Raw genomic sequence first — 12,496 nt, 5'->3', positions numbered from 1 at the left:
CCTTTGTTTATTTGAAATTTAAATTTCACTGGTGATCCTGTATTTCATCTGGCCACTCTGCTAGGAGCATCCTATTTTACAATTAAATCTTCCCTAATGGGGGGACAATCAGCAGTGACCTCAGTTTCATGAAGAAGTACTGAAAACTAATGGGACCTGCATTCACTGAAAGAAGAACAACACAAAGCCAAAACTTATCAGAAAAACACAGGCTACACTGAAGTAGAAAACAGTATCTGAAGGGAAAGATAAGTCATCCCTCAGATATCCGCCTAACTCATGTGAATGGAATCCCATCGGGTTCCAGCATGATCGTTAAGTTCTTCACATGTCACCCTTTCATTGTATCACATACGTGACAAATAATCCTGAATTTCCTTCTAGGAGCAGCGGGCACTTGGGCCTGAGGGTGGGGTCCTGGGTGAATCATCTGGAGTGGATTTTCTGGTGGCGTCTGAAGGTCCCCAGCTGACGGAAGGCGCCGTGGCACTCGGGGCACACGTAGGGCCTGAGCCCAGAATGGGTGCGCCGGTGAACGTTGAGGTTCCCGCGGTGGCCGAAAGCTCTGTCGCAGTGCTCACAGCGGAAAGGCTTCTCCTGGGTGTGGGTCCTCCTGTGAGCACGCAGCGTGGAGCCGTGGGTGAACCTCTTGGGGCAGAGATCACAGCCGTAGGGCTTCTCGCCCGTGTGGATCCGCTCGTGAACCCGCAGGTCCGAAGGCTGTATGAACCTTCTGTCGCAGATGTCGCAGTGAAAGGGCCTCTCTCTTGTGTGTGTCCTCTGGTGCAGGGCAAGCTGAGATTGATAAAGAAAGCTCTTTTTGCACACCCTGCATTCAAAGAGTGCCCGTCCCGGGGTTTCTGCTCCCTCAGGAAGACTGGTGGGTCCCACGGTGCCAGAGGAACCAAGGGAATGGGACCCAAGCTGTCCTGAGAACTCTCCTTGGTCCAAACATGTGGCTGCTTCTTGACGCACGTCTTGGCAAGTGGGACTACTGTCCCGTTTCCTTTTGACATGTCTGCGATTCTTCAGAGGACCTCTTCTGGATCCACTCGTAGTGGAAATGTCTCCCTCTGGAACACAGGAGGAAAGGGTTCAGGAGCCACATTTTAAGTATCAGTTCCTTCCTGGGGACTCTCCCCTCTCTCTCTGCCCTCCCAGAGTCTGCTGAAAGAAGAGATTCAGCACCACATTTAACAAGGAGCGTTTTCTGTGCTGCCAGCCTCACTGGAACCCTGATGTTGGCTGAGAAGTTCCCATCAAGCAACCAAGCTAAGAGCTTGGACTGTGGGACTCTGCAACATTGATGATGGAGAAGGTTGGCAATGGACAATGATCTCCGCCCCACCTATCCAAGGATGGTAATGCTGGCTACCCAGCTCTGTGCCACCATAGGAGGCAGTCACTAACTCCACTGAATTTCACAGTTTTAAATACTCACCAGGACCCTTCAGAAGTTCGGGTTCTTGAGATTGAAGGGTTTTTGTCTCTCCCCTGTCTTCCATCAGGTCCTTCTCCAAGTTCTCCTTGGGCGTCTGACCCTCCGGTCCACCTATTTCAGGAATGGTCTCTGGCAGGAAAGCTTTCTGGTCCTGACAAGGGGCAACCAAGCAGAGTCAATAACCCATCTACCTTAGTCCATGGAAAACTGCTTCCTGCTTCCCCATCTGCCTGGTATCTTGATCTAAGACTCCAACTTTCTTAGTGTCATTTTAGGGGATATGCCCTGACTTCTTCTGGTCCACCCCATCACCCTGATTGATAATCATCTCCTGATACTCAAGACTGTCCTGGATCTATACAGACCGTATCTTGCAATCAAATTAGGACATCACAGTTGGCACTCTGACTTCTCTATGCATCGGTCTCTCCAAATCATACCCGCTTCTGCCTGCCCCTGACTCTGGAAGTAAAGAACTCTAGGTCCAGGTCTCTTGACTTCATCATTGTTGGAGACTTTGCCTGGATTCATCTTTGTGAGGGTGGTTACCCGGTACATAGGAAGATGATGACCAGTATTCTTGGTCTCTACTCCATGCAAGTCAGTAGCATCCCCTGCCCATACCCAACCTCATTTGAACAAATCAACTGTCTTCCATTCATTCTTCAATGTCTGAAAGTGAAAGTATTAGTGGCTCAGTTGTGTCTGAGTCTTTGCGAACCCACAGACTATAGCCCACCAGGCTCCTCTGTCCATGGGATCCTCCAGGCAAGAACACTAGAGTGGGTATCCGTTCCCTTCTCCAGGAGATCTTCCTGACCCAACGATCAAACCCAGGTCTCCTGCACTGCAGGCAGATTCCTCACCATCTGAGCCACCAAGGAAGCCCAATGTCTACTGGGGGGCAAAACGAGTCCAATTTGGAGTCACTCCTTCAGTTGCAAGGAATGATCACATTCTGAAATTATAACGTGCCCTTGGGGAAAGTGGCCACGGGTAAATCAGCTGTCAGCGCATTTACCTGTGGCAAATTGAACCTAGCATCATGTAAGGAAGACAGGATTCCCTTCTCCCCACTCCTAAGACTAGAAGCTTTCATGGCAGAGGGAAAAAGATAGATGATCTTCATTCTCACACTGGCTAGGAAAAATGTCCAGGAACTGAATGCATCCACGGGAATTCCTGGAAACAATGGGTCCACTCCTGTCCTTTGCCAAATCTCCCAATGACTCAAGCAGCCACACCCACCTGACTCTCTTCTACCTGCTTCCACTCACTCACCTGCTCCCTTGACAGGTCCGTGGCTCCAGGCAGATTCTGCAGCTCTTGGCTTTCCTCCTGGCCATCCTCTGGAGGTATGACACTCGCAGGGGGTTGGGGCTCCCTGCACGTGTCTCTCTCATCGTCCATGTCACCGGCCTTGACTTCAACCATCTCAACATCTGGGTTGCGCACAAGATATTCCTGTCCTTGTATGCAGACTATAGCCTATGAGGGGAGAAAGCAATCAAGATCAGCCTCTATAAGACCTGAATATAGCTCTCAGGCATCCAATGGCAGAAGTGTACATGTTTGGCATAAAAGATCTACGTCCTTCAAGTTGAGACTGCCAAAAATATCCCAAATTTCCCAATGTGAGCTTCTCTCACCTGTTTGGGAATCACCGACACAGAGCCAAACCCTCGGGTCCTATCTTGTGATTCCTGAAGCTTGCAGGTGTCTTCTCATCCCACACCCACCACTAAGGTCCTACTCACCCAGTTCTTGGGTTTCTGCCTATTTCTTAGCATGTCCTCCAGCTCTCTGCAACTCTGCACCCCACTTTCTTTGAGCAGGACCTGGCACTTCAGGGGCATGCAGATCATGAACTGCTCCAGCACCAGCCTGTCCAGCATCTGCTCCTTGGTGTGAAGATCCGGCCTCAGCCACAGATGGCAGAGTTCACGGAGTCTCCTCAGAGCCTCGACGGGGTCAGATTCCTCCGAGCTGCTAAATGTTCTGAAGAGGATGTGCCAGGTTTCCTGGTCACAGTCCGAGTTTTCCATGAGTGTGTCTGGGGGTGGCACGGATGCCGGTGACTCTGCTCCAGGGCTATCTGTGACGTGTCCACAACCCTGAAAAAATGTCTGGTCCTCAGCCATATGGATGGAGGAAATTTCCAGGAGGATTCTGAGCAAATGCTTTTAGAAGTGGGTGCCCAGTTGATGTCTATGGAAATGGATTTCCTTTGCTTTTCCTCAGCATTAAAGTCACTGTTTAGAAGTCTGGGGGTCGGGGGGAAGCGGAAAAAAAGAACCAAATGGGTTTCATTTTATTTCACCCTTCTGTCTCCCCTACATCCCAGTATTAGACACCATTGCCTGACTCATTCCATATCTCATAAAACCGTCTGGTCAAAAATGACCATAGGGCTTCCTTGGTGGTCCAGTGGATAAGAATCTGCCTGCCAATGCAGGGGGACATGGTTTTGATCCCCGATACGGGAAGATCCCACCTGCCTCTAAGCCTGCACCACGGCTCTCAGCCTGCGAGGGGCAATTACTGAACCTGAGCTCTAGACTCCAGGCCCTGCAACAGGGGAAGCCCCCGCAATGGGAAGCCCAGACCCCTCAGCTAGAGAGTAGTCCCTGATAGCTACGATTAGAGAAAGCCCTCACAAAGAAGACCCAGCCCAGACAAAATGAATGAATTAAAAAAATTTAACACTATTAATAAATATATATGTAGTTTTTAAATGGCCATAGGGTCGCCGCTCAGAAACCCTTGAAGAAAATGAGCCACCTCACAGCAACGTGTGTGGAAACATCCTTCTCCCCTCACGGAAGAGCTTGATTAACTGTTGTTAATGTGGGGTTAGAGGGAGATCTCCTGTCAGAAGGTCTCCCAGCTAACATAAGATGAACAGAAAGCAAGACTTTTCTGAAGCCCACCCATGTGTCCTGATTTCTGAGCATTCTCCTTGGATATGCCCACTCATCGCTTACCCCTTCGCGGGCCTCTTGCCTTCAGCCTCCTCAGGTCAGGGACTGGCTCTCAAAGTGTGTCTGGAGCTGAAATGTCTGTATTTATAGAGAGTTGGGTGAAACTCCAGGAGTTTCTGGCCATAACCTCATCATCCCAGTGATTGGATAAAGGTCATGGAAGGAACCACTTTGGAGATAATCTGGGTAGATTCAATTTCCTGTGAAGACTCCCAACAGGAAAAACCATTAAAGAGGCCACCATATTGGTTTGGCAGTAAACTTTCTCTAATGTATTTTATTTACTTTAGACTTCATGGATGGCATTTCTTGGAGAAGCAGATTGATTTTCCTGATCTAATCAATTTTTCCTCTCTGCTTGGAGACTGTGAGGCAGTCCAATAATTGTAATCTGAGGATTGTAATCAAATCGGGTTACCTAATCTTGTTTCTTTTCTCATGAAATAACTCATCAAAGACTTTTGTTTAAAATCAGCTGATGAGATCAACTGTGAGGAGCCATTTCAGAAAGGCATCAAAGAAACCAGAGGTTGTACGCCAGTAGGGAAAAAGAACAACACTTACCAATTTAAGAAGCCTTCTTTTGCTAAATACCTCAGGAAGCAGTATCACTAGTACAAAGGGAACATATCTCAACATAATAATGGCCACGTGGACAAAACCACGGGTATCACCTACTCTGTGTAGCAAAGTCTTAGAAAAGAAAACACACAGCTCTTTGATAGAAATGTGTTTATTTGAAATTTAAATTTCACTGGTGATCCTGTATTTAATCTAGCCGTCCTGCCAGGAGCATCCTATTTTACAAGGAAATCACGCCTGGCAAGAAGGCAATCAGCAGTAGCCTCACTCTCATAATGAAGTGCTGATAACCAGGGAAACATGTCTTCACTGGAAGAACAAGAACAGCACAAAGCAAAAACATGTGAGAAAACCACAGTCTAACATTGTAAGGCAATTATCCTCCAACTGAAAATAAACAAATGAAAAAGAAAACTACAGTCTATAGCAAAGCAGAAAACAAAATCCAAACGGAAAAATAAGTCATCACTCAAATATCCTAATTCACGCGAACGGAACCCTGCTGGTTCCAGTATCCTCCTAAGCTCTTCGCACGTCATCCACACTTTGTATCACACAAGTGACAAATTAGGCTAAATCTCCTCCTTAAAACAGAAACGCCTCGGGCCTGACGGTGGGGTCCTGGGTGAATCATCTGGAGTGGATTTTCTGGTGGCGTCTGAAGGTCCCCAGCTGACGGAAGGCGCTGTGGCACTCGGGGCACACGTAGGGCTTCAGCCCAGAGTGGGTGCGCTGGTGAACGCTGAGGTTCCTGCGGTGGCCGAAAGCTCTGTCGCAGTGCTCACAGCGGAAAGGCTTCTCCTGGGTGTGGGTCCTCCTGTGAGCACGCAGTGTGGAGTCGTGGGTGAACCTCTTGGGGCAGAGATCACAGCCGTAGGGCTTCTCGCCCGTGTGGATCCACTCGTGAACCCGCAGGTCCGAAGGCTGTATGAACCTTTTGTCGCAGATGTCGCAGTGAAAGGGCCTCTCTCTTGTGTGTGTCTTCTGGTGCAGGGTAAGCTGAGATTGATAAAGAAAGCTCTTTTTGCACACCCTGCATTCAAAGAGTGCCCGTCCCGGGGTTTCTGCTCCCTCAGGAAGACTGGTGGGTCCCACGGTGCCAGAGGAACCAAGGGAATGGGACCCAAGCTGTCCTGAGAACTCTCCTTGGTCCAAACATGTGGCTGCTTCTTGACGCACGTCTTGGCAAGTGGGACTACTGTCCCGTTTCCTTTTGACATGTCTGCGATTCTTCAGAGGACCTCTTCTGGATCCACTCATAGTGGAAATGTCTCCCTCTGGAACACAGGAGGAAAGGGTTCAGGGGCCACATTTTAAGTATCAGTTCCTTCCTGGGGACTCTCCCCTCTCTCTCTGCCCTCCCAGAGTCTGCTGAAAGAAGAGATTCAGCACCATATTTATCAAAGAGCATTTTCCATGGTGCCAGCCTCATTGGAACCATCCCTGATCTTGGCCACAGACTATCCATCAAGCAAACTACCTAGGAGTCTAGCTGATGAAACACTCTGGAATGTTGATGATGGAGAAGGTTGGCATTGGAGAACCAACTCCTATCCCCCAACACCAAGGGATGGAAATACTGGGTACCCCTTCCTGGCCATCATCGGAGGGAGTCATTACCTCCTGTGGTCTCCAAGTTTTAAATACTCACCACAATCCTGCAGAAGCTCAGGCTCTTGAGACGGAAGGGTTCTTATCGTTCCTGTGTCTTCCAGCAGGTCCTTCTCCAAGTTCTCCTTGGAGGGCGTCTGACCCTCCAGCTCACCTGTTTCAGGAATGGTCTCTGGCGGGAGAGCTTTCTGGTCCTGACAAGGGGCAACCAAGCAGAGTCAATCCCACTGACTTAGCCCACGGCAGGCTCTGTCTCTTCTTTCCCCACCCCCCTCATACCCTGATCTAAGACTCCAGCTTTCTGAATACCAGTTTGGGGGATATGTCCTGACTGCTTCCCATCAGCCTGAATGGCAATCCTCTCCTGATTCCCATGTCTGTCCTTGATCGGTACCGCCCACGTCTGGCAATCAAGTCCAGACTTCACAGCTGGCACTGTGAATTGTCTTTGCACACATCTCTACCTCATCTCAAATTCTCCCTGCCCCTGACTCTGAAAGCAGAGGACTCTGGCTCTAGGGCTCCTGACCTCACCACTTGTTGATAGTTGCCTGGATTTGTCTTCATCACGGAAGGTGACCTGGGGCATAATAAAATGATAAGCAGTATTGCTGGTCTCTACTCATGAGAAATCAGTAGCATCTCCTCTCCCTATTCACATTTCAAAAAAATCCACTCTCTCCAGACATACCCCAAAATCTTCTGAGGGGAAAAATGACTCCAATCAGGAACTTTTTATTCAATTCAAGGTGTTTACAATATCCCCCAATATTAAGTGCCTCTGACGAAATCCATCATGGGTAAATCAGCTGTGAGTGCATTTACCCCTGGTGAATGGACCCAGCACCATCCCATGGAAACAGGACTCCTCTGTCCTCATGCTTGTGGCCACAAGCTTTCATGGTGAGGCACCATGAAAGATGGATGAGTCTTCATTCTCACACTGGCTGGAAAATGTCTGGGAACGGAATGCATCCATGGGAATTCCTGGAGGCAGTGGGTCCATTTCGTTGCCAAAATTCTCCCAAGTACTCTAGCAGCCACGCCCACCCAACCCTCTTCTACCTGCTCCCAGACTCTCCAAAGGTCAGGACATCACACTCACCTGCCCCCTCGACAGGTCCTTGGCTCCTGGCAACTGCTGCGCCTCCCGGCTTTCCCGCTGGCCCTCGTCTGGAGCAACGACACTGGCTGTAGACTGGGGCTCCCTGGATCGGTCTCCCTCATCATGCATGTCTCTGACCTCCACTTCTAATATCTCAACACCCAAGTCTTGGATCAAAAATTCCTGGTCTTGGACACGGACTACAGTCTGTGAGGAAAAATTCCAATAGCATCAGTCTCCCTTCACAAGATCCAAAAAGGTATTCATTGCATATGCCACCCTAGGAACCCACCTCCTGGGAATGACATTTGAAAGAGCAACACCCTCAGAGTGAGGACCAAGAGAAACATCTCCGGTGATGCTCCAGGCAAGCGCTCACCCGTGTGGGAATCACTGATGCAGAGCCAACCCCTCTGGTCCTGCTGCTTCATCTCCCGGCTCGCAGCCCCTCACCCCACCTTTCCCTGTCTCACACGGTCACTAGGGTCCTACTCACCCATTTCTTCAGTTTCTGCTTATTTCTCAGCACCTCCTCCAGGTCCTCACACGTCTCGGCACCGCTTCTTTTGACTAAGTCCTGGATCTCCGGCGGCATGCACGTCACGAACTGCTCCAGCACCAGCCTGTCCAGCATCTGCTCCTTGGTGTGAAGATCCGGCCTCAGCCACAGATGGCAGAGTTCACGGAGTCTCCTCAGAGCCTTGATCGGGTCGGATTCGTCCGAGCTGCTAAACTTCCTGAAGCAGACGCGCAACTCTTCAACGTCGGAGTCCGGGTTTTCCCTTCCCGTGTCTTGGCGTGGCGCAGACGCTGGCGACTCTGCTCCGGGGCTGTCCGCGACGTGGCCACGACCCCTTGTCTGGTTCTCAGCCATACTGACTGTAGAATTTTCCAGTAGGACTCTGGGCAAATGCTTCTAGAAGTGGGTGCCCAATTGACCCCGATGGAAAGGAATTTCCTCTTGCTTTTCCTCAATAATAGATTCAGTATTCAGAAGTCTAGGGGCAAAAAGGAAAAAAAAAAAAAAAATAGAATGCAGCCAATTAGTTTTATTTTCATCCACCCTACCATCCCTCATCCCAATACTGGACATTATTCCCCTTTCAGTATTGCATACCAGGGACAAGAATCCATTCTATTATTCTTCCGACATCCATCTTATAGTACAACAAGAAACTGTGTGGTCAAAATGTCCACAGGGCAGCGCTTAAAAGCCCTTGTTGAAAAAACGAACCACACCACACGACACCACGGGGTGTGGAAATAATCTCATCTCACAGAAGAGTTCCACAAATGAACCACAGTTAGCGTGGGGCCGGCAGGCGATCGGTGGATTTCAAAAGGTCTTCGAGGGAATGCACGGTGAACAGAAACCCAAGACTTCCTGGAACCCACATCGACGTGCCCTGCCTTTCTAGCGTTCTCTGTAAACATGTCCCATCAATTACCTCCCTGAAGCCTTCTCGCCCTCGTCCTCCTCAGTTGGCGACTGGCTCTCAAACTCCGGCAGGAGGAGAGATGTCTCTCCACAGACGACCTGGAAGAAACGCCGGCCTTCTCGGCCTGTTACCCAATCAGCGCATCGATTCGTTAAGGGAGGGGCGAACCATGATAGATAATCCCCTTTTACTTAATCACCAGGGATTCGATTGCCCACGGAAACTCCCTCAGGAGAAACCACAGTTCTCTAAAGAGGCCTCCGTAGTGGTTTAGTGATAGATTCTGTGGGGTTTTTTGTTTGTTTTTGGCCAAGCGGGGAGGCACGTGCCACCTTAGTTCCCAGGGCGCGGAAGGAAACCACGCCGCCTGCAGCGGGGGCGCTGAGTCTCCCCCGCTGGACCGCTGGGGAAGTCCGTGGACTGTCTTTCATTTTGTATTTTATTTGTTTTGGACTCTGGGGATTGCATTTTGGGGTGAACAGATTGGCTTTAATGATCTCGTGGATTTTTTTCTCACTGCCTGGAGGGTTTGACGGAGTCAGAGACATGCTGATGGTAGGCAGATGGGGTTGACTAGTCTCGTCTTTCTGTTCTTGTGAGGTAAGTCTTAAAAGGCTTTTCTAAAATCAGCTGATGAGCTAAGGTGTGAGAAGAACCGATTTCTAAGTAGCCTTTTTAAAGCCTAGAAGTTGTACACCAATAGGAAAAAAAGAATGACACCTATCAGTTTCGGAAGCCTTCCTTTTCCTGAACACCTCGGGAAGAAATACCCGAACAAGTATGGAATGAACATATCTCAGCATAGTAACAGCCATGTAGGCAAAACCGCGGCAGTCACCTATTCCATGTAGAAAAGTCTTGGAAAATACGCAGAACACTCTTTGACAGAAATGTGTTTATTTGACATTTGAATTCCACTGGAGAGCCTGTATTTCATCTGGCCTCTGTGCCAGGAGGACGCAGTTTTACACGGAAGCCCCGCCTAACAGGAAGGCAGTCAACAGTAGGCGCAGTTTCTTGATCAAGTACTGGTAACTAGTGAGACATGCTTTCATTAGAAGAACAACAATACAAAGCAAAAACGTATTAAACATAGGCTGCTCTGAAGTGGAAAACAAAATCAAAGGGAGACATAAGCCAAAATATCCTCCTCACTCAAGTGAATGGACCCCCCCCTCCCCCAACCAGAGCCAATATCCTCCGAAGCTCTTCACACGTCATCCACCCTTTGTGTTACAGAAGTGACTAATCATTGTGAAATTTCGTTCTTGGAGCAGAAAGGACTGGGACCCGAGGGCAGGGTCCTGGGCCAGTCGTTCAGAATGGGTTTCCTGGTGGGATTTGAGAGACCCTGGGGAGCGGAAGGCCGGTGACACTCGCGGCACACGTAGGGCTCGAGCCCAGAGTGTGAACACTGACGTTCCCACTGTGGTTGAGAGCTCTGTCACAGTGCTCACAGCAGAAAGGCTTCTCCTGGGTGTGGGTCCTCTGGTGAGCTTGCAGCGTGGAGTCGCGGGTAAACTCCTTGGGGCAGAGACCACAGCCGTAGGGCTTCTCGCCCATGTGGGGCTCCTGGTGAAAACACAGGTCCAGAGGCTGCATGAACCACTGGACATGGATGTTGCTTTTTTTTTAAATTTAGAGTTAAAGGGCCGTCTCTCTTTAATGCAGTTCCAGAATAAGGGCCCATTACTTTGATAAGCAGGGGCTCAGCAGAAGGCTCAAAAGCATGTGTGTAAAAGGATGTTTCCAAAGACTCCAGAGATGACCCCAACTCTGCTTCCTGCTTGCCCTGGACAATACTCCGTCTGCTGGGTGGGGCGGCTACTTGGTCCAGCTGACCTTGGGAATGTCATAGTGCTCTGTGAGCGTGTCCAGGTGTCTGTTGAAGTCCTCCACTCTCTGCTTGTGGGTTTTGGATGCTTTCTTCAGGATCCTCTCCATTTGTCGCTTCTCCTGCACCTTCTCAAAGGCCGCCTGGGCTGGGGTCCGCTTGTCGAGGTGGCGCCTCAGCTCCTCCTCCTGGTTCTTCTGGATTTTGCCCATCGTTTCCAGGAGTTTTGCCTTGTCTTTGTCCTTTTTCTTCTTCCGCTTGGTCACGCCGAGCTCTGTGACTCCTTTCAGCTTCAGGGGTCCCTTTTGGACCTGCTCATAGGCATCCATGCTGCGCATCTTCGGATTCGGATTTCGAAATGGACAAAAGTGGGGGATCAGTTTTCTCAAATGGAAATTGGGACAATATCGTTCTCTACTGTAGATCCGAGAGGTTCTCTCTGTGCAGATTAACACAAATGAACACAGACGAACATCTCTGCTTAGAAATGCCCAGGGGGCCAAGGTTCAGAAAGCCTTGTGGAATAAATGAACCACACCACACCACACCATGGAGGGTGGTAACACTCTTCCCCCCAAGAACAGAGAGCTCAGCAGTCAACTGTAGTTAAAATGGAGTTTAAGGGAGACCCACTGCTTTCACAAGGTCTTTGAGCTAATGCAAGGTAAGTAGAAAACCCAGCCTTCCGAAACCGACCACCTCCTTCTGTCTTGATTCCCAAGCCTTCTCCTTAGACCTTCTCACTCATCACTTACCTCCTTTGAGCCCTCTTGCCGTCAGCCTCCTCAAGTCAGTGACTGGCTCTCAGAGTGTGTCTGGGGCTGAAACGTCTCTATTTATGGAGAGCCAGGGGAAATGGCAAGGGTCCTTGCTTGCTACCCCATCAGCACAGTGATTGTGTAAGGGCGGGCCAAGCCATTTATGTGACCTCATTCTAGATAATCCAATCTACCCATGGATCCAGGTTCACATGGACACTCCCGGAAACAAACAATTTATCAAAGAGGCCTCCATGTTGGTTTTGTGTAGACTTTTCTGCTAGCTCAGTTGGTAAAGAATCTGCCTTCCCCTTATGTATAGGGATTATGTATAGGGATCCTCTACCTTTTGTCAGCAATGTATTCACTGTTCAGAAGAATGGGGGCAAAAAATAAATGAAGAGGATTAGTTTCATTTTATTCCACCCTTCCATCTCCTCTGCATTCCTCATCCCAACACCAGACACCATTCCCTCACTGGTACAGTATTTCATATGGAATGGACATTAGTCCATCCATCATTCTTCTGACACCCACCTTAACAGGAAAAAGAGGTGGAAATGTCTGAATGGCTCCCTAGATTTTGACTTCTTTAGTCTGGGACTATGTTGTTCTTTGCTGTATTTTCAAGAAATTTACAGTGTGTGAGACTCCTCAAATGGATGTTAACAGTTATGTCAGTTTTTACATTATTTGATCGAGACAAGCCACCAGGCAAGGCTCTGAGTCATGATTCTTCTGGGAA

General features: G+C 49.2%; 3 protein-coding genes across 3 annotated transcripts; all 3 read right to left on the bottom strand.

Annotated features, from left to right (window-relative positions):
- Positions 1–426: 426 nt before the first annotated feature.
- LOC133054950 (zinc finger and SCAN domain-containing protein 5B-like) lies at positions 427–3,582 on the bottom strand. Its single transcript, XM_061140394.1, has 4 exons — positions 3,199–3,582; positions 2,723–2,929; positions 1,442–1,592; positions 427–1,073 (listed from the first exon to the last, which is right to left on the bottom strand). Exons 1-4 carry the CDS (start codon positions 3,580–3,582, stop codon positions 427–429), a joined length of 1,389 nt encoding a protein of 462 aa, XP_060996377.1.
- Positions 3,583–5,634: 2,052 nt separating this feature from the next.
- On the bottom strand, positions 5,635–8,594 carry LOC133054952 (zinc finger and SCAN domain-containing protein 5B-like). The gene is made up of 4 exons (XM_061140395.1): positions 8,217–8,594; positions 7,721–7,927; positions 6,656–6,809; positions 5,635–6,281 (listed from the first exon to the last, which is right to left on the bottom strand). The coding sequence occupies exons 1-4, from the start codon at positions 8,592–8,594 to the stop codon at positions 5,635–5,637; spliced, it is 1,386 nt and encodes a 461-aa protein (XP_060996378.1).
- Positions 8,595–10,983: 2,389 nt separating this feature from the next.
- On the bottom strand, positions 10,984–11,322 carry LOC133054958 (protein FAM32A-like). Its single transcript, XM_061140406.1, has one exon. It carries the CDS (start codon positions 11,320–11,322, stop codon positions 10,984–10,986), a length of 339 nt encoding a protein of 112 aa, XP_060996389.1.
- Positions 11,323–12,496: the final 1,174 nt, after the last annotated feature.

The sequence above is a fragment of the Dama dama genome, chromosome 4, assembly GCF_033118175.1.
Source record: "Dama dama isolate Ldn47 chromosome 4, ASM3311817v1, whole genome shotgun sequence".
Taxonomy (NCBI): domain Eukaryota; kingdom Metazoa; phylum Chordata; class Mammalia; order Artiodactyla; family Cervidae; genus Dama; species Dama dama.
This window is presented reverse-complemented; position numbering and strand designations above follow the sequence as displayed.